Source organism: Halichoeres trimaculatus, unplaced genomic scaffold (genome assembly GCF_033239565.1).
Source record: "Halichoeres trimaculatus isolate MK-OKI-2021-1 unplaced genomic scaffold, fHalTri1.1 fHalTri1_scaffold_10, whole genome shotgun sequence".
Taxonomy (NCBI): Eukaryota; Metazoa; Chordata; class Actinopteri; order Labriformes; family Labridae; genus Halichoeres; species Halichoeres trimaculatus.
In genome coordinates, this window is record NW_027437187.1 from 36936456 (window position 1) to 36962916 (window position 26461).

Here is a 26461-nt window from a genome sequence, read left to right on the forward strand (position 1 = left end):
TTAAAGTTTCTTGCTTTTGATATGGTGTACTCACTTTATTATCCCATTTATCATAATTACATCAATGAAAAAATGGGAAAAAAATCAAAATAATATTGACAATAAAATCGTTTATTGGCAATAATATTTTGGAAAATTATCGTCTAGCACAATTTGTTATCGTGACAGGCCTATTCTCCAAATATCAATATAAAAATGTTAAATAAGAAACCTCTCTCATGCAGCAGGATGCTTTCCCACCACTCTCCTCATAAACAAAGGTATCTCAGCAGCAGCGTATTACTTCCTGTTAATTCCCTGAGTTTAACAATAGCAGGAAACCTGGATGCTCAGATCCCAGGCCTCTCATTAGAGCTGCTCTCTGGGAGGACTCCAGCTCCTCTGCTGTCAGAGATATTGGACCGCTTAGCAGATTCTTCCTGCACTCCTCTCTTCACACACAGCAGATATGAGAGGCGTACATGTACACACTCAGGTTTGAATACTGCTGAAGCGACAGGTCGAAGGGTCAACGCAGCAGAGAATGTGACTTTTCTCCACTTTCCTCATGCCAGGAGTGAACACGTGGAGCCAATGTGTGTCAGTGTGAGCATGCATAACTCACACTGTGCTGCAGAGACTGAGCTCCTACCTTGACCTTAAGTGTGTCACATAACTCTCTGCTCAAGGTGCATGCAGGGATATGACTGTTAGCTTGTAAACAGCACAGCAGGACACTGCATGAGCTGCTGGGGCAGAGACTTTCATGAAGACTCAGAGATATGTCCCAACATGTTGTAAATGGAGGTCACATGGATCACCTTGAAGCTTTCACACACCCTGCTGTGAGGGAAACACATGTTTCTGCAGCATTCACACACACACACACACACACACACACACACACACACACACACACACACACACACACACACACACACACACACACTCACAGGCTGCAGCACTCACTCAGACTGTGCTGACATTGACTCACCAGAAGAAGGTGTTGGTCCCGTCGTCGTAGACCTCACACTCCGTGTTTTTCCGGTGCAGGCTCTCCCTGGAGGTCTGCTTCATCACACCAGCTCTGCCCTGGGAGCTCTGATCCGGACTGCCGGACTCGACGGAGCCGTTCTTGACCTGCTCGGCTGTGGCGCACTTGCCGGCGCCGCTGATCGCTGCCGCGCTGCTCTTCTTGGACTCGGACTTGGTCATGGCTTCAGCGGCAATCCGCCCCCTCCTTTCTTCCTCGCTAACCCTGATCCTGATCCAGTAGGTTTATCCCTGGGCTCTGCTCCCGTCTGCTGTCATCCGCGTCGGCCCCACCCAGGCGACTGTCGGCATCCTGGGGTGGTCGGAGGAAACGGTGGTTCAGAGTTACTCAGACGTTTGGAAAGGAGAAGAACCAGAAAAGCTCGTCCTGACTCCTGAACACCGCCCAGCAGGGCACAGCTCACTACACACCGTGCAACACATGTGTAACAGAGCACTTCTCCTCTGCTAACACTCACTGACCAGGGGCGTATCAGGGATTTTTAATCAGGGGGCCCAATTTGGAGAGGGGGGCTTTTGATGCACAACAAATTGCACTTTTTCCCATTTCTAAAAATTTCACAGCATGAAAATAATACACTTCTGCACACACGGACATCAGAATGCTAATCCTGATATCTTGATATCTAAATCATTCAGATTTAAAACACAGGATACTCATCCAAAGTGAGACCCGGAGGAAAAAAATGTTACAATTTATTTTAGTTAACTGCACTACATAATTGTCTTGATCAAAATTGATATGCTGCAATATTTTCCTTTTATGAACATTTTTTTTAATTAAATATTATAATATAATATAATTTAATATAATATAACATTATTAAATAATATTATAACATATATTTAATATAATTTAATTTAATTTAATATAATATAGTATAACATTATTAAATATAATATAATATAATATAATATAATATAATATAATATAAAAAATATTAAACAGTCTTTCTTCTGTCACATTTTCTACAGTTTTAAAGAGGGAACCAGCAATTTTTTTAAAATCTTTTATTTATCTATTTATTTTTGTTAAAGGGGGAACTACAGTTTTAAAGATGGAACCAGCAATTTTTTTATTTTTTATTTATTTTTGTTGTTGTTAATGGAGGAACTACAGTTTTAAAGGGGGAACCAGCATTTTTTTAATCTTTTATTTATTTATTTTTTTGTTAACTAAACAAAAACAATCATTTACTATCTGACAGTTCGCTTGTTACAATTTTAGCTTGTTTGCCCTCCCTTCGCAGGCATATACACGCCATCAAATCTGGAAAAAAACCCACTGAAAACTTAAAACTAAACCTGGGTTTAGCTACATAAATATGTATGAACCTATGTCCATGTGTATGAATGTGTATTTATGTATGCGCGTTTATGTATGTGTGTATTGAGCGGTATTTGAATGTCAACTTGTGAGTATGTCAATACTCTGTCACCTGAAGTACTTTGCGCTTCACATGAAAATAATAGATCTAGCAAGACATGGGAAAAAATTGTTGTTTTAAGTAAGGTGAAAAAAAAGTATGACATCAAAACCTCTCAAAATACATCTTGAACAGTTCTGTTTTAAGAAACATCCAATATTAACCTTTAAAAGCAGCATTTGCATAAATCTGATAACTTTCTCAGAGGCTGGTTTGGTGGCCATTTGCGAAAGACTTACTTTGTTTCATTGAATAGACGCTAACAAATCAGATATCACTGGAAAGCCCAGGATTTCCCCTAAAGAGCACAATGGGTTTTATCCTTGTAGACTATTTTTTTTTTTAAATAAAGCTTTGAAAGAACTAGGATCTAAGATATAAAGGTTGCAGCTATGACATCAGACGTAACATTAGCATTCAAATATCCAAGTGAAAACCTCATCGATTAATAGGGTTAAACATTTTTTGGATTAGATAAAGAGCTATTATTTTTCATATTTAAAATTTGACAACTGCCCCACTAGCTCTATTATGTTATTATTTTTATTCCTAGTCCTGTCTTTATAGGTAAAATAAGTTGTTTAGTGACGCAATCACCACCTAATTGTGGACGCTGAAAGACGAATAACATCGTAGGAGAGACAGGAAGCGTGGAATAGCTCACTGTAAATTAGTTTAAAACTTTTTTTTCCCGACTGGGGGTCCAGCAAAAATGACCCTGAAAGAGACAAGTACCACATTTTCTGGACTATAAGTTTTGTGATCAGATGTTTGTGTTGTTATATTGTAGTTGTAGTGTCAGCTCTTTCCAGCAGGTGGCAGTAACGCACCTTAAACTGAGTCTTAGTGGCGATAAACAGAGAAATAAGATATTTAGTGACATTTATTGCTGGAAACAGTGTGATAATTTCCTGTTTTTTTTTTTTTTTTTTTTTTTTTTTTTGCTAAATACAGATTTACATCTTTTTCACACATTACCAAAACAGTAGGCACAGCTAGGACAGTAGGTGGATTAAAAAACAGACTTTAGTAAAAAGCATACAGTCCAAATAGACATGGGTACCACCCTTTCCAAGAAAGCACCAATCATAGTTGAAGATTCTGAGTGGCAGCTGAGGTGGCCAATCAGAATCCAGGGAGGGGTCATGTACACCCCTTTGGATCCGCTCCTGTTTACAGTCAATATAAACCCCCATGGAGCCTCGATGTTACAGTAAAAATGATCTGTTTCTGACGCAACACCTGGCCCAGTGTTAATTTAAAGCTCTCGGGTGGTTGTAGAGTCACAGCTCCTCCAACAAGCTGCCAAACCTTGAGTCAGTCAGCTCGGCTTATAACGCGTTAGCTATTTGTAGCTGGTTATTTTCTATTTGACCCCGCTAACAGGGCTAAGTTATCCAACCAGCCCGCTAACCTCTCACAGAGGTTTGACTCTCTGTCACAGGTAAACCTAAGCCCACAGGTCGTAAGTGATAATATTACAGTAAATTTAATACAGCTTTACTCACCAGTTGGTGTAAAGGATAAACCTGATGTAACAGACTGTAGTCCGCAGAGTTCAGGGCATGCTAACGATGAGCTGCTACACAACAAACGCTTTGAGCCGATCTGTGTCTAATAAAGCAGAAATAAAAATCTCTGAGCGGGAAACTGAGTCACAGTCAGCCCGAGGCTGCATCTACAGCACCAACAAGAAGACAAACAGCTCCAAAGACAGACTGAGAGGAGGCTACACTCCAACATCACATGGGAACACAGGCTGAGCGCCGACAGGCTAGCATAAACAGGCAAACCATTTCCGGTCTGATCCCTTCAAAATAAAACACGACTTTACCTGATAACTGAAAGGAGGTGGGTTAATTTACATATAAAATTACACGAGATCTGTTAAAATAAAACAAAAGAGTGTCCTGGGAGAGGAGAAGAATACACAAGGTCTAAAAATAACTTCACCACTTTTGCAATGAAAACACGCAAGAGCAGCTGTAAACACCAAATATATGCTTGTATAATAACAAACCTTAAAATAAATTAATAACAGAAAAAATAGAAAAATATTTACAGATTTAAAGATACACTTTGACCATTATATTTTCCAATTGTAATTTTGTTTGTATCATATGTTGTCTTTGTAAATTTCCTAGCTGTGTGATGAATTATAGGATTACTGTACATTGTATAATTTTATTAAAATAATCCAGACATGAAACTTGCAAATCTATAACACAAATAGTTGCTCGCTTGTCTCCTCAACAGCATATGGAAGTGCATTATTTTGCTTTGCACAGTGTATTATGATGCATCAAGGCACTGACATGCAAGAAAGATCATTTAATGGGGGATAAACATGCAAACTGAGCTAAAAACTTTCTTTTTAAACTTAGTATTCATAGAGATATACACATGTTTATATTAAAATTTATTAGAAAAATACTTTCAAAGTATCAATGGAGAGGTAAAGGCAAATTATTTATTGTCTTAACTTGTTTTGTCCATTGCTCTGTTTATTTTTACTTATTTGTATATATTTGTTGCCTGGACACATTTTCATTGTGTATTTTTAGTTCAAAGAATGTATCAAATGATATATAAAATATTCATTTTAATAAATAGAAAAAATGCAGTTATTCTGAAATCAAAGGCTTGAAACCGGAAATGGTTGATCTCTTGGTTTAGCTTGGTTCTTCTGACCTCTCTGCGGGTTTAGCTGAGGTCGTATTTTTCCGTTTTTTTACTCTTTATGTCAAACAGTTTATCAGTTTATGTCAAAAACATTTAAATTTGATATGCTTTTATCCGTCACGATACTTTTTTTTTATTTAAACGTGGAAACAATTTTTTGACCAAAACCTTTATTTTTTCACACAGTAATTGTATGACGTCACTTCCACCCGGCGTCCACCCACACATGTAAAGAAAATCCGTACAGAAATTTTAAATATATTCAGAAGAAACCTTTTTTTTCCTTTCATTTTTGCCTTGTTACTGCTTTGTAATTCTGGATAATTGTAGAGATTAGTTTTGCTAATTAAATTTCTACTTAATTTGCATTGAAAGACAAAATCTTGGTATTATTGTATTTTTTTTTTTTAATTTATTTATTTTTTTTTTTTGCATTTATAACTACAAATGTGATTAGACTCTCGCCGCTCATTTCTATTTTTCTATCCTTGTTTATTGGTTACCAGCATGAATTACTCTGTGAACAAACAGTAAAACTTAAGTCCCGTTTGACATGCGCGAAAGTGACGGTGTGTCCAATCCGGGCACCTGTGGGGGTACGATGCTTCAACGTGGAGGGAAGAGGCCCACTCATTTGAAGGTAGGATTACTTTGACAGGATTTTTACCTAAAAGTGAGTTTTTAAACCCCTCCATTCGACTCCATGATCCTCATAATTGAAATAAAGACGAAGGAAGGGATACTTTCTATCAGTCAGTTTCTTCCCGCCACTTTTTAAGTCTTTGCTCTTTGTGTTTCTGTCTGTGAGAGGAGATGAAACAGCTGCTTCAGATCGGATTAATCAACAGAGAAGCGTTTCAGCTGACAACACATGGCATTAAATCAATCAGAAGAGAAGAGAGAATGAGATTAATGTGGTTTTAATTCAAATAATTAAACATGACTGCATCACTAAAATGGATTTTAAATATAGTAATATACTATATTTACATGGCACATTTTAAAAACAATCAAGTTTACCAAAGTAACATTTTCATATCATATCATATCTGCTTAAAGCATCTACAGTATTCCTCTTCAACACCAGAGGGCAGCGTGGTCTCTATGACTGTCAGTTGTTTGCTTATTCTTTTGAAGCTAATACAAGTTAATACTTATGGTGCGTTCGAGGCAACCCGTAACTTGTATATGTCCCACCTGTAACTCGTGAAAATGCCCTGGAACCAAGGTTATAATAGTTTTGGATTTGTCATTATAGTTTAGTTTTAATTAGTTTTAGAGGGGGCATTCTAGTTTTTATTTAGTTTTGGTTTTTGCAACAAGGCTTAGTTTTAGTTTAGTTTTAGTTTAGTTTTAGTTTTTTCATACCCTATTAACCAGGTGCAGGATTCAAAAAGGTCAGACTAAATATTTTGTAATACTGTGTATTTTCCAGTCCAACATAGAGCTCACTGCTCAGTCAATGCTGATACTGAAATGTTGGCTGCTGCCTTCATCACAAAAAAAATAAAATAAACCTAATATAAAAGATATATACATAAATTACATAAAAAATAATATAAACAAAAACTATATAAAACAATATAATATGAGCTTTAATCTTTAGAAACTTGGACTCCAACAAGAAAGACAGACTCAAAAACAATTAAAGTCAGACTCACATGCAATTAAAATATTACAGATGCTCTGATTCATTGCTCCACTACGTTTCGTGGCAGCACACAGCACAGTCAGTCAGTGCAGTAAACAAGCACGTCTCTATACGCTGCTATGATGATGCCGTACGGCGCTGACAACTGGCGAAAACTATCTAAGATTGGTTGGGAAAATGTGGCGGATTAATTTAAATCCTAAAGGCTATTAATATCGTCAGAAACTATAACTAAGGACATTTTCTCTATAATTTTAGTTAGTTTCAGTTAGTTTTGTGAACACAAGATACAGTTTTAGTTTACTTATCGTTTTTGTTTTCTTTTCTAGTTTTTATTAGTTTGAGTTAACTGCAATGTATTTTAAATTTTAGTTTTCGTTTTTAGTTTCGTTTTAGTTAACTATTACAACCTTGCCTCACATCTGTGCCAAAACAATATGGCAGCCTTTATGGATGCGGTGGTTTCCGCTCCCCCGTTTCACTTAAATAAAGAACTCGCAGGCTCCTTTGGTAATAATTGAAATGAACAAGCATAAATCTTACAACTTTTGCCATGCTGGTTTGTTTACATCCCAGAATTCCTTGCGCTCAAACCTAAGTCGTAAATTGTTCGGAATGCTTTCAGGTCGGAACTCGGAGATTTCAACTGGGAAACATACGAGTTACGGGTTGCCCCGAACGCAGCATTATCATACAGAAACCATGAGCCTGTTGGCCTTTAAGCAGCCTTCTCCCTGATGAAACTACAAAATGTGCAAATGAAATGTAATTTCCTTGATCATACAGACCACACTGCCCTCTGGTGTTCTGGAGGAGTACTGCAGATGGATAGCATTGTTGAATTTTATGATGCAGCTTTTCATGATGGATTGTGTTTGTTGTTGCATCGTAGCCCGAGGCGGCAGTTTGTCTGCAGGCCCTTAGAGACCCAGAGATGGTCTGAGGGTCATAAAGTGCAGACGGAGCTGACAGGTTGTGTTATTGTGAAGGTGAATGAATGGCAGAAGTTTCTCTTTGAAATGTTTAACTGCATGGGAAGTAAAACATTCAGCATTCAGAGCAAACGCTTCAGTGCAACCGCTCCTTTGGAGGTGTCTTTGATATTTCTACCATCGCCTCTGACTGCCCCTGACTGCCGCTGACTCTGGGACACGGAGGCTGTTGTTATTTTCTGCGGCTGGTTTGACAAAAACGCACAGGTTAAAAGATTAATCTACAAAGCAGCAGTGAAGTGATTTTATCTCCTCTTTCTTTCCAACATCTTGAAGCATCTTAACTTCAGAAACAAGCTTCTGTTTCATACTTTAATGTGATTTAACATCTTCTCTGTTTTTATGGAGAAAAATAACCATCACAGATAAAATCAGCTGTCACCAACACTTAAAATAAACCCACAGAGCCTGAATGTGTCATCATGAGTGCATGAGGATGAAAGCACGGTTTATTAAAAATCAAAGCAGACTCAGAAATAGCTGCAGGACTTTAGTCAAACACTGACTCTGCTGTCAGAGCGTTTTAAACAACATCTGCTGCTTTGGTTTGGCATGAATTCATAGATATATTCAGATATAAATCTTTCCTGTTTGTTTTCTCTGACTGAGCTCGTTCTGTCGCCCCCAGGTTTCCCTCGGTCACTGGAGGATCGTTAAGAGGGAAACTGCAGTGATCGTTCAGGAAATCCCTCCAGCCGGGTGTGTCACCAGCTCCATAAAGGCCGCCTGCAGAGAAACACTTTTATAGCTGTCACTTATGGCTGTGGGATCAAATGAGCGTTTATCCTCCAAAGGGCCCCCCGTGGAGAGGCCTGCAGCAGCTCAGGGACTTCAAAAGGTGTCTGTCCAGGTAAGGAGGCGGGGTTCAATTTAGTAACGGTAGTTTTTAGCCTCATTCTGAGACGAAGGATGAGAAAAAGATGCAGCTAAACCAGGGGTCTGCATCCTTTACTTTCATAGGAGTCATTTCACCTCAGCTCACCTGGATTAAAGTCATTCAGGAGACACAAAATTTACTTTATCTTCACAAAAAAAACCACAAAAGTGTGTAAAATTCTTTCCAACGTTAAAATCTGATGATTAATACACAAAATACAAAGGTTTTTTTTTAATTATTTGTACATGAAATGTCCAATTTTTTTTATGTTAAATAAATCCGTAAACATTACTTTTTTCTGTATTTTGAATTTAAAAGAATTTGGGAAAATATTCAAAACAAAAATTAGTTTTAAAAAATTGCGAAAAATAAAAAAAAATAAAAATAGAAATTAAGACTGAAATTTTCCCAAAAAATTTTTTAAATTGCCACAAATATTTGAATTAGAAAAATGCTAAAAAAAAAATAAAAAATAAATGTTTTTTAAAAAATTGGAACATTTTCAAAATTCAAAAATTTGCAAAAAGAAATTTAATTTCAAAAAGTTGTAAAAAAATATATAAGAAATTGAAAAGAAAAAAGGCATAATTTTTTAAAAATCTTGAAATTTTAAAAATTTGCAAATTTTTTTTTTTTTTTTAACCTAATGAATTTTTAAATGTCACAATTTTTGAAAGAATTCTCGAATTTAAAACTTATTTCAGTTATATCGCTCAACTCATCTTTTTTTGTTGTTGGTTACTCGTGTTGCCAGGTGCATGGAAAGTTGGTGGGCTGTTGATGTTGTAGGAGGTGAAGTAGAGCGGTGGCAGGCTTTATTGACAGATGGGATGAAGATTTAGTTCAACTAAACGTTAACGACTAATGACTTCATTTGGTGTTAATGTCTTTAATCATCAATACCCTCTGGAAGGAAAATAACTACGCTTTATTTCAATAATATTTTTTAAAGCTACAAGGAGCCACTGCAGAGGAGTCAAAGGGCCACATGAGGCTCCAGAGCCACAGGTTGAAGACCTTAGAATTAGACCATCAGTAAAATCGCTGAGAGTTTCTTTGTTTTTTTTTCCTTAATCTGCTCTGGGACAGAGTCATAGCTTCATTTTCACACTGAGTGATGCATTTTGACTGTTTAATGAAAATATGAAGGGTCAGAAATATGACCTGCATATTAGGATCAGGTTGGTGCAATGCACACTTTTGCCCACAGAGGGCACCAAAGCCCCAAAGATGCTGAAAGAGGGTGAAGAGTCAAACTTGGTGTGTGAACAGTTTTTGCCTTTGATTCTTCCTGTTGGATTTTTTTTTGTATGCACAAATTAACAGTTTAGATCTAAAGACAGATTAAATCATTGGAGGCAGTTTGATGCAAAAATAGAGCATCCTGTTAAACAAGTGTTTCTATCTATCTATCTATCTATCTATCTATCTATCTATCTATCTATCTATCTATCTATCTATCTGTCTGTCTGTCTATCTATCTGACTTTGTTTGAACTCAGTCTGAATTAATGCTAGAATTACGTGTTCAACTTTACTGTTACATGTTGCAATGTGACATTTTACCACCAGAGGGCGCTAAATCATATAGACAGTTCAGCTTCACAATAAAAATGTAAACACCTTAAAATGATGAGAAAGTCACATCATTTGAGCGGGATACAACTTCCTGTCAGTCTTTAAATCTAACTTTGGAGCAGAAACTGACTTCAGCTTTGTTTCTGCTCATTTCCTGATTGATGTGATTTTATAGTTTACATCTTTTCTTGTCCTCACACCTCATCAGGCGCGGTCTCACACCTGAATGTTTGCAGCATCTGCATATGACCTGTCATTTGTTTGTTTTGTCATTCAAAAATATCTTTTTTTCTTTATTTCTTTATTGTTTGTATCATTTTTTTTAACTTGAGTTTTTAACTAGCTCTACATCTGCACAACTGAGAAGGATGGACCAGACAGTATTATGTCCTCTGATTGGACAGTTTTTTTCCATATCAACAGTTTTTTTTTTTAATCAGAATACTGATTTTCCTCAACACATTTCTGCTGTGAAACTTTTTTTTAATGATGCCGTTTCATCCACTTATGCAAGTTTTAACTGGCTGCAGTACCGCTTCCCTCCACAGCGTGTCGCTGTGCGCCTCCTCTCTGCTGCAAATTTGTCCGTCAGCGCTCAGCTGAGTGTGGAGGGCAGATTGGAGCACGAACAGCGACTGAAGGTGGAGAATTATGATGGATTAAAGTTTGTGTAAGATTAAAAGGGACTTTAAATTAATCATAAAATCACTTCCGGTTCTTCAAAACTGAGTTTAAACACCTGAACCAGAATTTGAAAGCTGATTTATTTCACGTTCCGCTTTTTTTTCTCGAATTTAATTTGTTTTAAAGAAGATAAAATCTGCTTTTTCTTTCACTTTTGGCCGTTTTTTGTGCTCATGCGCGCAGAGGACTGAGTGTTCACTTCGGGATCCGAGGAGGGAGGAAGAAGAGGTGATGTGGTGGTGAAGGAGAAACGGGAGGAGGAGGGAGCGCTGTTTTTAATGTGCAGATGATCTTAAATAGGTCAAACTGAGCAGTGACGCTCCCTCTGAGCTGCTTCAGTTAAAAAATCTGCACCATGCAGCTCTGTGTGTCAATCATCGGACAAAGATTCATCCAGACAGAGAGGAAATCTCCGTGTCCGATAATGGAAGCACACGCAGAGCTGCTTGTGTAAGCCTCCTGGTCGAGCTGCAGCAGCTTCAACACTTTGACATCTGGGAAACTCCGCTCTCTGCTCTCTGCTCAAATCGCTGCGCTTAGCTCGGCGCACGGCCAAATGTGCAGCAGGGGCCGATGGGAAATCAGGGTGGGGGCTGTGCGCACTTCTTGGAGGGGGTTGGACGTTAAACCGGCTCAGCCAATGAGGGAGCAGCTCGAGAGGTTGTAGCTGTGAGAGCCGAGTTGTTGGGAGGTTATATACTTCAGATCTCACTACGAAGGTACATTTAAACAAACCTTTGAGGAGCGGAGGCCCGAGAGGAGCAGGAGACTTCACCAGCACCCCGAACCCGGACCTCGGATCAGTTCTGTGTTTACCTTCTGGAGAAAACCTGGAGATGTCTAACGTCCAGCTATCGAGCAGCGCGCTGGAGAGGCTGGTGGCCCGCAGGACCTTCCCTCTCCACAGGCGCACCGGGGTCTGCAGGAACCTCTTCGGACCCGTGGACCACGACGAGCTGAACCGGGAGATGAAAAGCAAACTGAGGGAGATTTCCGAGCGGGACCAGCAGAGGTGGAACTTTAATTTCGACACCAACACCCCGCTGGAAGGGGACTACAAGTGGGAGGAGGTGACCGTGGATAAGACCCCCGTGTTTTATCAGGACTCTGTACAGAACGACAGGACCAGGGTGCCGGCGACGCCCGTGAAGCAGACCCCCACCCTGCCGGACTCTGTCCTCCCGGAGACCCCGCGTTTGGATGTACTGGAGCGCTTGGCTGTGCCGGACTGCAGCAGCTCTCCGTGCCCCGCTGAGGTGAACCAGGAGAACCGCACAGACCGGCTGAACTCAGGGAAGCAGGGCCACAGAGCGGCTCCGTGCGTGAGGCGTAAGAGGACGGTGTCTTCTGACAACAACACCCACATCACAGGTAAAAACCCCGAGACCCAACCTCAAGATCCTCTCCTTAAATCCTCTAACTTTACGCATGCGCTTTTTCAAATCATCCATAGTTTTTATTTCATTTTCTGTGCGTAACTTCATCAAAGCGTTGATTTTTGTGTCTTTAACTATTTTTTTTTATTTCCTTCAGACTTTTTCGTGAAACGAAGGAGAGCTGCTGAGAGAAAATCAACCGATTTGGGCGCATGCCACCTCTCCAAATCTCCAATCCCGGTGGAACAAACTCCAAGAAAGAGAATTCGCTGAAGGTGAGAAAACGTCTCTATTCATAAAATCTTTAGAAAATGTTGTTTAACTTGATGTTTTTACATCTCAAAGCTCGCTGATTTTATGAATTTTGTTGTGTACTCTTGTTTTTTTTATTATTGTTGTTGTTATTTGGGGAAAAGTGTCCCCGTGTGTTTGTTTTCTTCTGCGTAAAATCCCAAAGATTACGCCAGCTCTCTTATCGCCAGGGAGGGGGTTGGGGAGAGTCCGTGGTGGTGAAATCGCAGTAGTAGTGATAGTGGGGGCTGTAGTAACTCTCTGCTGGTTTGGGGGGAGGGGAGTCTGCGTCACGCAGTGGCGGGAAAGTGCTCCGCTAAAGGGTGACGCCTTCTGCTGACTCGCGTCTTTCTCCGGTCTCCTCCACGGAAAAACTCACCGTGTTTTCTTCCTTCTCTTCCTCCTTCAGGTGTTTTTTTGCACTATTTTCCTGCGCATTTTTGAGACAAGAGGACGGATGGTGTTTCCTCCACTAAGGCTGAACTGAACCTCCTGGAGGAGGAGCGGTGCGCACGGGGAGACAAAGCCCGAGCGGCGGCTGCTCCGGCTCCGGCTCGGCCTGCTCGGCTCCGCGCAGCCCGCTCCGGACTCGCAGACTCTCAGGATTGAACGGTTTGGGGGTGGGGAAGGGGAAGGGGAGCTGAAAGACTCGTATCCAGTACAAATGTAGCATTGTTGCTTTTGCATACAGCCACTCGACAGTGTTAATGTTTTAACATCCGTGCAATCCTAAATAACTTAAAGAGAAATGTCTACACTGGCCAAAAGTGTACAGCTTTATAGAGACAGGCGTTAATGTGTGTTCTGTATATTTTTTAAGTCTATTTTAACTTATAATTTATTTATGTTTCCTTATATTTGTGAAATGCTCTCTTGATGTAGCCAAAGGGCATCTGTTTATTTTATTTCACCTTATTTTATTGTTTCATTTTTGGTCATTTTTTGGATGTTTCTGCAATCATGTAGCTTCTCTTTTAGTTTCTACACTTGAAAAATTTAGGTTTCTTTGTGTCTCTGAGCCGTTAATTGTTTTTTTCATGTGTGTTTTTTTTCCTACAAGTGCCCTCTCAAATTTGAGAATAAAAAGTTTTTCACTTCAGATGATTTGTTGGTGTGTGTGTGTGGAGAAAAAGAAATCGAAACTGAAGTATGACACTTTACATTTTGTCAGACAGGAACAGAAACTGAAATTTGCAGTTTTATGTCACAAAAATTGGGGTTTTCTGAAAATAACGGGAGAGGTTAAAGGGAGAGTCCGCAAGATTTTCCTTTAAAAAACTTTGCGGCTCTTTGACTCCTCTACAGTGCCTCCTTGTAGCTTTAAAAAAAGGGTAATTGAAATTATTTTATTTTTTTCTAACAGATGGAATTGATACTAAGAAACAACAACAAAAAAATGATGACTTGAGCACCAGTGTTAATAAAGGTAATAAAATTGAAGTATTTTCTTTAAAAAAAAGTGTAATTTTACAAATTTATTAATTATTTTTATTAATTTTTTAAAATGAAAAAATAAGACTTATTTTTTAAATATAGATGATTAAATTGAAATATTTATTAAGATTTTTTTTTGCATTATTTTAAATTAAAAATATATATATTAATTTATTTTTTGCAATTTATTTTCGATTCTGGAAAACTTGTCAGATTTTGTAAAGAAAACGCTTCCTCACACGGGTCTGGCACGCTTATCTGAGGATTTTCGTGGCGTGTGGAGAAGAAGGAGTCTTTAAAAAGGAGAAAGGAGGGGAAATTAATTTTTAAAGACCCCCAGCTTGGTGTGTCCACAGGTATCTCCAGCCCCCTCCTATAGGACACCTTGCAGGTGCATTGAGACGTCCAGGGCAGCTGCAGGGGGGGGGGTTTAGGGGGGATATAGGCTGGGATTTAAAGGCCCTTTCGCCCCCTTTAAAAGAAGCAGCAGCTGCCTTTGGATCCCCGCTTTGTCCGCCACGCACACACCCCCACACACACTCAACAAGCCCCTCTAAAGACCCACTCACACACCCTGTTTACCCCGGCGGCGTGGACACACCGGGCGTGGAGGCCACCTGCCAGATCCGCAGAAAGAAAACTACTAGTCTTTGTAATTGTGCTCGTCCATTGAAACAAACCATTCAGCAGGTCATACTTGCAAGTTTAGTCTCAGCTGAAAGAAGCCAAACGCAGCAGACGCACCACTGAGTGCGTGTGTGTGTGTGGGGCCTCCGTGTTAAATACCTGCCCCTGAGTTTCTCCATCACTTCCCCGGTGTGTGACGCGAGTGTCTGGATGAAAACGGAGACTTTTGATGGCAGCAGTGACTTTGTCAGCAGCGTGCAGCCGCGAGCTGCACGGCCTTGTTCTGAGTGGCGACACAAAGCGCTCTGCGGCTCCATTCTTTCCTTTTTGTTGCCATATGGCAAATCCATGTAGACATAGCCAAGGCCCATTCAGCGGGCCGCAGAATGTCCTGCATCAGAGAACAAAAGACACTTTGTCTGCCGTCTCCATTGATAGGGATTGGCTAAAAAAATATTATAATTAATCTATGGCTATATCCAGCTAATTAACGCCCATATGCCCACGGGGAGCTGCCGGGCCTTTCAGAGCACTTTAAAAATCTCAATAGTTTACATGTTAAAGACAACAGCTGTTCATGTGTTACTTTAATGAAGTCCCCCCAGAGCTGCAGACTGGACACATTCAGGGGTCCCCCTCCCAGTTAGAGGGTCATCTGCTTTTATTTGTCTCCTCTGCTCTGTAACTATTTAAAATCAGACCCAGTAAACGGGATCCAAAATCACAGTCGTGCTCCTAAAACTGGAAAGGTCAAAGGTTAAAGGTAGAGTCCGCAAGATTTTCCTTTAAAAAAATAAGGTGTTCAACCTGCGGCTCTTAAACTCCCTTGCGGTGGCTTCTTGTAGCTTTAAAATAGTTATTGAAATGATTTTATTTTTTCTTACAGATGGCAAATGACATTAGGTAAAAACAACAAAAAATGATGACTTGAGCACCAATGTTAATAAAGGTAATAAAATTGAAGTTTTTTTCTAAAAAATGTGTAATTTTTTTTTTTTTTTAATTGATGCATTTTTTAAAAATAAAAAATAATATTATTTATTTTTGTTAATATAGCGAATAAAATTGAAGTATTTTTTTCAGATTTTTTTCTAATTTTACATTTTTTTTCTCATAATTTTTGCATTATTTTAATTAAAAAAAAAATTAATTAAGAATTCTACAAATTTTTCATTTTTTTGGAAATACCAGTTATTTAGTTTTGCATCTTTATAGATTAAAAAATAAAATAATTTATTTTTGTTGTTATAGATAATAAAATTGAAGTATTCTTGCAATTTTTTTAATTTTATAAATTATTTCTTGTATTGTAATCTTGTCATTTTTAAAATAATCTATATGTTTATAATTACTTTAATTTTTTTTTTAATTAAGTACTCTACAAATTTTCCAGTTTTGGAAATGCAGAAACTATTCTAATTATTTTGCAAAATTTTGAAGAGTGAAAAAGAAAAATATGAAAGTTTGCAAATTTTTTTGCAAAAATACAGTTTAAAAAAAAAATATTAAGAATATCAAACTAAGACATGCTCTGTTTCATAAATTGAAAAAAAAAAATCTTGTTTGGATTATTTTCTTCTGCATTGGCTCCTATAAAGAAAAAAAAGCAGACCCCTGCCTCAGCCAATCACAGCACAGCATGGTTAGCAAGTAGAAGAAGCTAATCAAAGCAGCCAGTTAGTGGACGTAGCAGGGAGGAAGAAAAACAACCAAAGTGAAACTAAACTCCAAACAGATAAAGCTTTTCCTGAACGAGATTGAAGCTTGGCTCAACTTTCAGGCACTTGGAGAGCAGCACGAGTTAGCTTTCTGCTAACCAGGTATGTGTCAGACACCTGTGATTAGCTTTTGCTAACATGCTAAGTCAGGTGCATGGCTCTTGAGTCTCTCCGAAGTATGAACGTGATGCTACAGGTGGTTGCTAGGCTAAAGAGTAAAGAGAGTGTTCATGTAGCTTTGATCTGAGGCTGTGGGTGTGTGCTGCAGCTGGCACTGAGCCCAGGAGGAGGTGCCCAGATTTAAAGTTGCGCTTACGAACAAACTCCTGCAGAGACTCAACCTGAGCGAGTTTTTATCACACAGCTTTAAAAACACAAGTGTGTGTGGTGTGTGTGTGTGTGTGTGTGTGTGTGACGATTATGACTCAATTCGTCTCTTGTCGTGTGTGTGATGGACACAAAGGAAGGAGATGACAGCGAGCGTACAGAGCTCATTACTGCAGGAGAGTTACAGCAGCAGCTGCTGATGGAAGGAGGCCGGCCTCTCTGACCTCTCTCACACACACACACACACACACACACACACACACACACACTCACAGAAAACACAGATCTGCTTTTTAAAAAAGTGTAAAAAAATAAATTTTAATTCAATTTTTGTTGTAATCTTTAAGTTTGGTGCTTTCAATAAAAACAAAGACGGAAAAAATGAACAAAGACAAATTTAGGAGTGTGTGCAAATAATTTAAAGAATAGGGTTTAGATCTGAAAGCTTCTTTATTGCACCAAAATATGATAAAACACACACACACACACATTCAGGAAAAAATAAATAAAACAGTTGCAGGAAGTTTGGATTGAACAAAAATATTAAAAATAAATGTAAAGTCTTATTTCAGGGTTTGTTTCTGGAGTCAGACACAAAGAGGCCTCTGTGCGCCTCCCTGCACACACACACACACACACACACACACACACACACACACACACACACACACACACACACACACACACACACACAGACACACACACACACACACACACATGATTGAATCTGCAGATTTTAATCACATTAATAGCTTTTACAACCTCCAGTCCTCCTCAGTTTGATGCATCAAAGAAAAGCTCCAGCAGCTCCAGCAGCTCCAGCTCTGAGGCCTCCTGCGAAATGTTGCAACTCATATTTTTTTCAGCCTGAAACAAGAAAGAAAAAAAAAACAACAACAACAAAAACAGAAACGCATTCTCCTCTCCAAAAAACACACAATTAACAGGGCAGGCTGCGAGGCCTGCAATTAAAGAGACAGAAAGGAGGGAAATCAGCCAAGAGGAATTAGCATTTTCCATGACCATCTGGCATCGGCGCAGGCGACGGGGAACAAAGGCGAGCTGGATGGAGAGGAGAGGCGAGTGTGCCATCGCATTGACCTGCAAATGAGGCTTTGTCACCGAGTTAAAGCTCCCTGACCCCCTTTTACCCCCCTCCTCCTCTCCCTCCCCCTGAAAAACTCCTCTTTTAACATATAGTGAGGCCTTCAGGCTGCGGGAGGAGGGCGGAGATGTTCAGGTGCGAAGAATCAAACCTGCGCTTCTCTCTGAACTCCTGAGCGGAAAAACAAACATTCCCGGCTCTCTCAGAAGAATCCAAGTTTACAATAGGATAAAGTAAGAAAATAATGTGATTTTTCATGTGAAATAAAAGCATTTCGCTGTAAATAATCAGTGTTTTTGCTCAGACTAGACCTCCTGACGCAGCTCGGGTCTGCGGAGCTTTACGCACGAACACCTCAGGTTAACGCCTCTTTAAACTTCCCCCTTCTTTAAATTCACACATCCGGCGATAAAATCATAAATGAAAGGATAAATCAAACACTTTTTAACACTTTGGGTTGTGTTTAATCCCATACATTTAAAGATTTTCCCGCCCTGGCTGTAATTTGTGCCGTTTGTGCGGATTTAACAGAGCTCGTGTTTGTGTGTGTGTGAGGGGGGGTGGGAGTGTGTGTGTGTGTCGGCGTGCAAAGGGTGTGTTGGAGGAGGGGTGAGTGGACTGTGGGGACACCTGTGCACCCCCCACCCCCTCCCTCCACTCCACGAGTGAAGTGGGCGCACACAGAGACCCACGTGTTTGCATAAAGGTGATTGTATCCGGAGGAGGATCTCACTGCGCAGACTCCAGCTCTCTCAGGACACACACACCTGTGTCCAGGAGCCTGTTTCTGGACCAGGTCTTCCTCCTCCACGCAGACATGCCCCCGTGTTTTCCCTTTCTCTGCCCACTCCTGGCTTTTTCCCTCCTAACATCCACTCAGTATTCATGCCCGCGGGTAACAAAGAGCCGGGCTCCATCCACGCAGGAGGCGGTGTGACAGGGAACTCGTGGCAGCTTTTCAAATATCTTCTTTCTGTCTCCTCCTTTTCTTTGCATCGAGACTTTGGTCTCTGCTGGAGCAGAGGAGGAGGAGAGGAGGAGGAGGAGGGGGTTCATCAGCCTCCCATCTCAATCCTTTCACTTTGCTCTCCCCACGCATCAAGGGGATCAGATTTAACGCTGCGCAGAAGAAAACAGATCCTTTACAAAGTTTCAGGACGTGATGCAGCGAGCGACTAATGTGAAGTCTGGGTCTTTCTCCTGCGAGGAGAGAGGAGAGAGGAGACAGGAGAGGAGAGGAGAGGAGAGGACAGGAGGAGAGAGGAGAGGAGAGGAGAGGAGAGGAGAGGAGAGGAGAGGAGAGGAGAGGAGAGGAGAGGACAGGAGGAGAGAGGAGAACATAAATCCAGTAGTGACAAAAAAAAAAAAAAAATCTCAAAGGTGATTGTGCATGTTTTCTCTCACCAATCAAAGCCTGTAGTGGACTCAAGTCTGGATCACTTAACCCAAGGGTGTTCAACCTGTGACTCTGGAGCCTCATGTGGGTCTTTGACTCCTTTGCAGTGGCTCCTTGTAGCTTTAAAAATAATGTAATTTGCCCTGGTAAAAAAAAAAAAAAAATTACAAAAAGATTAATCTGGAAAAGAAATAAAGTTAAAAGAAGTAATAAATAAGTTGGGCAATATAATCAATTTATAGATAAAGTATATCAATTTCATTTTTTTTTCAAATTTAAAAAAAGATATTCAACATTTATTGAATTTCATTTTTTGTCGCAATTATTAAATTTTCAAAGTTGTTCAAAACGTTTTCATGGTTTTTACATTTAATTTTTTGTTAAATAAAACTCATATTTTTTTTGTACCTTTATCAGATCAAAAATAAATGTTTAAATTTTTGAACATTTTGCAATTTTTTTAAACATATTGCGAATATAAATTAGTATATTGTAAAATTTCTGCAATTTTGTGCAGATTATTTAAATACCGGTTTAATTAAAAAATGCATTTTAATTTTTTTAAATAATTTTTATAACAAATTGGCATATTTTTTAAATTTTAACAATTATTATTTTTTTATTTTTTGGGACTTATGACATTATTGCATTTTTTTGAATTTTCAACATCGTGGGATTTTTTTTATTAAATTTATGAAATTTATGTCATGACACATTCTTCAGTAATAAATAAATTATATTTCCATTTCTTTATTTTAAAGTTTCACAATTATTTGTATTTTTTGCAAATTAAAGCACATTTTATAATTCAAAATATTCTGACATCTCTGCAAATCTTTTAAAATTTCATTTGTTTAATTTTTATTTTTTTATTTCTTGAAAAATTTGCATAATTATTTCAAATAAAAAATTAAGACATCACATGTACAATTTCATTAACACAAAAACTTCTCTTTTTTTATAATTATTCACTAGATTTTTACTTTGTTCAGAATTGTATCCACTTTTCAGTCTTTATAGTGAAGATAAAGTAGATTTTGTGACTCCTGAATGACTTTAATCCAGGTGAGCTGAGGAAAAATGGCTCCTATGAAAGTAAAGGTTGCAGACTGCTGATCTAGAGGAAAATCCTTTGGTGTTTTATTTTAAATAGACAATGTTAAAAAGTTAAAGGGACAGTTCAGCAGTTCCAGCTGTGCTTTAGAGGGTCAACACCTGAGCAGTTTTTCCCGCCCTTAAAGGTAAAAGGTCATATAACTGATTTTACCAAACATCGATGAATCCCACAGCAGTCTGAAATGACCTGTTTAAAATCTTTAAAAACAACTTTTATTTAATAACTTGAGCCGTAAAGTCTGTGAAAAGCTTTACGGGAAAAATAACTCGCCTTCAGTCACCTTTGGTTGAATTATTTTTATAACGATAGAGTCACAAACTATCGTTACAGTTTTATTCTCCATAAACTCCTCGTCCTTTAACAAATCTCTGAGCCAACGCCGCGCTCTCAGGCTCAGTCATCCCATCACAGGCAGCATATGGTGTGTGTGTGTGTGAGACAATGTGTGTGTGTGATTTACAAGAGCTGCATTCCCTCAGAAGACACACACCAGTGCTCCCAGTGGTGATATGTGACGACTGAGCGCCTCCACAGAAAACACGTCAGGACCAGTCAGATCTACGGCCGCCGTTTGACCTCGCTGTGAATCTGACATCACAGGAAGTGAGGAGCAAGGGAGGAAGAATGGAAGGACACAGGGAACGAGGCAGAGAAGGAGACATAAAGGGAGAAGGTGAAGGAAAGGATGAGGAAGACAATCAAGGAGACAAGGCAAAAGAAAGTGAAGGAGACAGTTATGGAGGCAACAAAGGTACATTCAAGAAAACAGCCAAGGAGACAGGGAAGGAGACACTGAATAAGACAGGATAGGCTACAACAGAGGGCATAATCAAGGAGACAGGTAATGGTACTTGGATGAAACAGTGAAGGTGAGAATGAAGAAGACAGCAAAGGACACAGGGAAGGAGATAGTAAAAGAGACAACCAAGGAGACAATCAAGGAGACATTTAAGGTGATAATCAAGGAGACAGCCAAGGAGACAACTAAAATGAGGGGAAAGGAGACAATCAAAGAGACAACCAAGTAGGTAGGGAAGGAGATAAAGAAGGAGACAGGGAGGGAGACAAGCAAGGAGACAAGGTGAGAGACAGCAAAGGACATAATCAAGGAAACAAGAAAGGAGACATTGAAAAGGACAATGAAGAAGACAGCAAAGGAAATAGTAAAGGAGACAACCAAGGAGACCTTCCAAGGGGCAATCAAGGAAACTACTAAGGAGACAACCAAGGAGGCAGGGAAGGAGACACTGAATAAGACAGGGTAGGGCACAACAAACGATACAATCAAGGAGACATGGACTGATGCTTTGATGAGATGGTGAAGGTGAGAATGAAGAAGACAGCAAAGGACACAGGGAAGGAGACAATGAAGGAGACAGCAAAGGACACATAGGGGAAGGAGACAATGAAGGAGACAGCAAAGGACACATAGGGGAAGGAGACAATGAAGGAGAAAGCAAAGGAGACAATCAAGGAGACATTCACCAAGATCATCCAAGATAATCAAGGAGACAACCAGGATTCCAGGGTAGGAGACAATCAAGGAGACCACAAAGTTGGAAGGGAAGGAGATAGTGAAGGAGACACGGAAGGAAGGCAATCAAGGAGACAGAGTAGAAGACAACAAAGGACATAATCAAGGAGACAGGGAATGATGCTTGGATGAGATGGTGGAGATGAGAATAAAGAAGACAGCAAAGGACACAGAGGAGAAGGAGACAATGAAGGAGACAGGGAGGGAGACAATCAAGGTGACAGGGTGGGAGACAGCAAAGGAAATATTTTAGGTAACAGTGAAGGAGACATTTAAAAAGGACAATGAAGAAGAAAGCAAAGGAGATAGTTAAAAACACAACCAAGGAGACAGTCAAGGAGACATTTAAGGTGATAATCAAGGAGACAGCCAAGGAGACAACCAAAACGAGGGGGAAGGAGACAATCAAAGAGACAACCAAGTAGGTAGGGAAGGAAAGGAGATAAGGAAGGAGACAGGGAGGGAGACAATCAAGGAGACAGTGTAGGAGACAGCAAAGGACATAATCAAGGAAACAGAATAGGAGACATTGAAAAGGACAATTAGGAAGACGGCAAAGGAGATAGTAAAGGAGACTACCAAGGACACATTTATGGAGATAGCCAAGAAACCAGGGGAAGGAGACAATCAAAGAGACTGAGTAGATAGGAAAGGAGATAAGGAAGGAGACAGGGAGGGAGACAATCAAGGAGACAGCAAAGGACATAATCAAGGAAAAAAAGAAGGAGACATTGAAAAGGACAATTTAAGGAGACAGTAAAAGAGATAAAGACGGAGAAGGTGATAGAGAGACACAGGGAAGGAGACAACAAAGGAAGCAGTCGAGAAGATGGTCAAGGAGACAATTAAGGAGACTGCACAAGGAGATATGGAAGAAGAGAAGGATTCAGAGAAGGAGACATAAAAAGGAAACACTGAAGGAAACAGGAGGCTAAAACACTCCGTCTTTCTGAAGCTGTGGTTTTTATTTCATGAATCAAATTTCAGAAACTTTGTGTTTGGAGCTCGACTCCTCGGAGGAGGCAGACTCTGCTGCTCGCCTCCTCCAGACCATCCAGCTCCAGGAGTCCCGTCCCTCTTCTGGAAAAACCTGGTCTGTGTCTCACGCTGCTCTTAAAGAGTTTTCAGGTTTTATGGAGGATCTGGATCAGCGTCTGTCCGTGGATTCATGCAGACGGAGTGAAATCATCTCTCGTTCGTTGACGCGCTGGGACGCTCTGGTGGACGGTCAGAGGAGCTGTCCCCGGCCCCTCGTGGTCTCCGGCCCCTCTGGGCTCCTCACAGACTGTACCCATCAGGAGCTGCATAGCTGCACTGAAGACTGACGGCTTTACAAGCGAGGAGCCATATGCAGCTCCGCAGGAAGGGGCCGGCTGCTTTGTGGCGGTAATTGGACGGAGAGGAGAGAGGAGGAGACGCAGATAGTGCGATGACACTTGAGAAATGAGATCTAACTCCATCCCAGCGCCAGTCCTGACAGCTCCAGTCCTCCACCTCCATTCTTCCTCTTCCTCCCTTTGTGCGCCGGCCTTTCAGCCGCTCCGCTCCAAACCTGTTCCCCTTCACGTCGCCGCTCACACGGGGATGTGGGTCCTCTGTGGAGCGGCTGCTGCCTCTGTTTTATCTGTCCATCCATCCATCTCTGACGCCTCTCCTCCTCCTCCTCCTCCTCCTTCGAGCACTTTTTCTTCTCCTTCAATCATCTTGGCTCATAAAACTTTGGGAGGAGTGCGAGCAGGCTGTGTTTTCAGGGCTGGCTACACCGCTATGGGTGCACTGACTCGGACTAATGCTATTCACGCCTCACATTTGCTCGCCAGGTCCCGAGAAGAAAGATGGGCACGGCAGCCTTTATGAGGCACGCAACAAAGAGCCGTCATTCATCGAGCAGCGGAGGAGACGTGGATCATCCTGTTAGCTCTGAGTTAGCATCCTGATAAGGTTTCTGGGCTTTTACTTTGAAAGAGGAAAAAGATCCAGAGAGGCTGAAGTTCTGCAGATTTCGCTGGGTTTCGGTTTTCGTGACGCCAATATGTTGAAGCGTTCGTTCCAGGATGACAGACGTGCTCCTCAGCCGAGCTTCTCCTGCTCCCGGGTCACCAAGCCACGATTAATCTCCACCTTTCCTCGACGGCTCCTTCACTCAGGGCCAGCAGCTTTAGAGGCCTGTTGGCAGCTCGCAACAATACCCAGAATGCCGCAGGGCCTTGTCAGCGTGTCCTAATTTGTGGCAGTGGTCCCGGGGTTGAATTCAGCCGCGGCTGGCTGCTTGACCTGCTGTATTCTGTTGGCGGATTAGCAACATCTTTTAGTCGCTGAGCAGGGCAACAGAAACGCAGACTGCAATTACACAGCGGGACGGGCCTGCTCACACACACACACACACACACACACACACACACACACACGTTTGTGGATGGAGGGATGGATGGATGAATAGTGAAGCAGGTGATGTGGCAGCTTTGAAGAAGTCTCCAGAAAAGGAAACAGTCTCAGTGGGTTTTGGGGTTTTGTGCGCTCTCAGTGGGTCTGCAGCTCGTCATTGTCGACATGGAAATCAGTGTTTCCAGAGGCTGAGCCGCAGATTATCAGCACAGAGATGGCACAGAGTCACAGCAGAGCGTCTGACGAGCAGGAGAAGACTCAGTGACCAGATTCTGAGTCTGAGAGTGGGCTGTGGGTGGTCAGTGATCGATAAGTGAGCAGTCAGTGATCAATAAGTGAGCAGTCGGTATGTGTTCTGTGAGCAGTCTGTGAGTAGTTAGTGATTGGTCTGTGAGTGGTCAGTGATCAGTCAGTGAGTGGGCGGTGATCAGTCAGTAATTGGTCAGTGAGTTGTCAGTGAGCAGTCAGTGAGAAATCTGTAAGTGTGCTGTGAGTGGTCAGTAATCGGTCTATAACTGGTCCGTGAGCTGTCTGTGAGCAGCCAGTGAGTGGTCGGTGATTAGTCAGTGGGTGGTCAGTAATTTGTCAGTAAGCAGTCAGTAAGTGGTCAGTGAGCAGTCAGTGTTTGGTCTGTGTGTAGTCAGTGATTCGTCAGTAACCAGTCAGTGAGCAGTCAGTGATTGGTCAGTAAGTGGTCAGTGAACAGTCAGTGATTGGTTTGTAAGTGGTCAGTAAGCGGTCAATGTGCAGTCAGTGATTGGTCAGTAAGTGGTCAGTGAGTGGTCAGTGAGCAGTCAGTGAGTGGTCAGTCAGTGGTCAGTGATTTGGCAGTTAGCGGTTTGTGAGCAGTCAGTGAGTGGTCAGTGATCAGTCGGTGAGCAGTCAGTGAGCAGTGAGTGATCAGTCAGTGAGTGGTCAGTGATAAGCCAGCAAGTGTTCAGTAAAAAGGCAGTGATTAGTCAGTGATTGGTCAGTGAGCAGTCAGTAAGTGGTCAGTGAGCAGTCAGTGATTGGTCTGTGTGTAGTCAGTGATTCGTCAGTAACCAGTCAGTGAGCAGTCAGTGATTGGTCAGTAAGTGGTCAGTGAACAGTCAGTGAATGGTTTGTAAGTGGTCAGTAAGCGGTCAATGTGCAGTCAGTGATTGGTCAGTAAGTGGTCAGTGAACAGTCAGTGATCAATCAGTGAGCAGTCAGTAAGCAGTCAGTGAGTAATCTGTGAGTGGTAGATAAGCAGTCAGTGAGCAGTCAGTGATTGGTCTGTAAGTGGTCAGTAATTGGTCAATGAGCTGTCAGTGAGCAATCTGTAAGTGGGCTGTGAGTGGTCAGTGACCAGTCTTTGATTAGGCAGTGGGAAGTCAGTGACTGGTCAGTGATCAGTCAGTGATCAGTCAGTGATTGGTCTGTAAGTGGTCAGTGATTTGTCAGTGACATGCAGTGATTGGTCAATGAGCTGTCAATGACTGGTCAGTGAGTGGTCAGTAAGTGCTCAGTTAGCAGTCAATGAAAAATCTGTATGTGTGCTGTGAGGTGGCTTTTAGTGGTCAGTGATCTGTCTGTGAGCTGTAAGCGAGCTGTCACAGAGCAGTCAGTCATTGGTCGTTCAGTGGTCAGTAAGTGGTCGGTGAGCAGTCAGTGAGCAATCTGTAAGTGGGCTGTGAGTGGTCAGTGATTGGTCTGTGATTAGGCGGTGAGCAGTCAGTGAGCAGCCAGTGAGCAGTCAGTGAGCAGTCAGTGAGCAGTCAGTGAGTGGTCAGTGAGTGGAGGGTGATTGGTTGTTGAGCAGTCCGTTTGTGGTCGTTGATTAGTCAGTGATCAGTAAGTGATCAGACAGTGAGTGGTCAGTGATCGGTCTGTGATTAGGCGGTGAGAAGTCAGTGAGTGGTCAATGAGCAGCCAGTGAGTAGTCAGTGAGCTGTCAGTGAGCAATCTGTAAGTGGGCTGTGAGTGGTCAGTGATCGGTCTGTGATTAGGCGGTGAGCAGTCAGTGAGCAGCCAGTGAGTGGTCAGTGAGTGGAGGGTGATTGGTTGTTGAGCAGTCCGTTTGTGGTCATTGATTAGTCAGTGATCAGTAAGTGATCAGACAGTGAGTGGTCAGTGAGTGGTCAGTGACTGGTCTGTGAGGGGACAGTCAGCTGTTGGTGAGTGGTCTGTGAGTGGGCTCTGAGTGTCTAACCTGACACGCCATACGGACAGTTTCATATATCCAACCTGGAAATATTTCAGTCGTCC

The 26461-nt window shown here is 41.1% G+C and overlaps 3 protein-coding genes across 4 annotated transcripts in view; 2 read left to right on the plus strand and 1 right to left on the minus strand.

Moving 5' to 3' along the window:
• Positions 1-4223, minus strand: part of ptdss2 (phosphatidylserine synthase 2) — a 30445-nt gene extending 26222 nt beyond the window's left edge. The window contains exons 1-2 of the mRNA XM_074678175.1: positions 3968-4223; positions 974-1324 (exon numbers count right to left, since the gene is read on the minus strand). Coding sequence (XP_074534276.1) covers positions 974-1194 — 221 coding nt within the window. The 5' untranslated portion in view covers positions 1195-1324; positions 3968-4223. The remainder of the gene's footprint in view (positions 1-973; positions 1325-3967) is intronic.
• A 4193-nt stretch (positions 4224-8416) lies between these two features.
• Positions 8417-26461, plus strand: part of LOC141796649 (uncharacterized) — a 128600-nt gene continuing 110555 nt past the window's right edge. Inside the window, exon 1 of the mRNA XM_074677878.1 lies at positions 8417-8634. Coding sequence (XP_074533979.1) covers positions 8558-8634 — 77 coding nt within the window. The 5' untranslated portion in view covers positions 8417-8557. The remainder of the gene's footprint in view (positions 8635-26461) is intronic.
• LOC141796668 (cyclin-dependent kinase inhibitor 1C-like) lies at positions 11111-13648 on the plus strand. Of its 2 annotated transcripts, none has more exons than XM_074677905.1 (3): positions 11111-12293; positions 12456-12576; positions 13003-13648. In XM_074677905.1, the coding sequence occupies exons 1-2, from the start codon at positions 11759-11761 to the stop codon at positions 12569-12571; spliced, it is 651 nt and encodes a 216-aa protein (XP_074534006.1). In that variant the 5' UTR covers positions 11111-11758; the 3' UTR covers positions 12572-12576; positions 13003-13648. The 2 variants fall into 2 exon arrangements, with proteins under 2 accessions (XP_074534006.1, XP_074534005.1); XM_074677904.1 differs by having other exon boundaries at positions 11113-12293; positions 12456-12573; positions 12999-13648.

Excerpts from the sequence above, each read along its gene's own strand:
- LOC141796668 (XM_074677905.1), top strand. The coding sequence starts at position 11,759 with ATGTCTAACGTCCAGCTATCGAGCAGCGCGCTGGAGAGGCTGGTGGCC. Across the intron at positions 12,294-12,455 it reads CAACAACACCCACATCACAG|ACTTTTTCGTGAAACGAAGG; the intron begins GTAAAAACCCCG and ends TATTTCCTTCAG.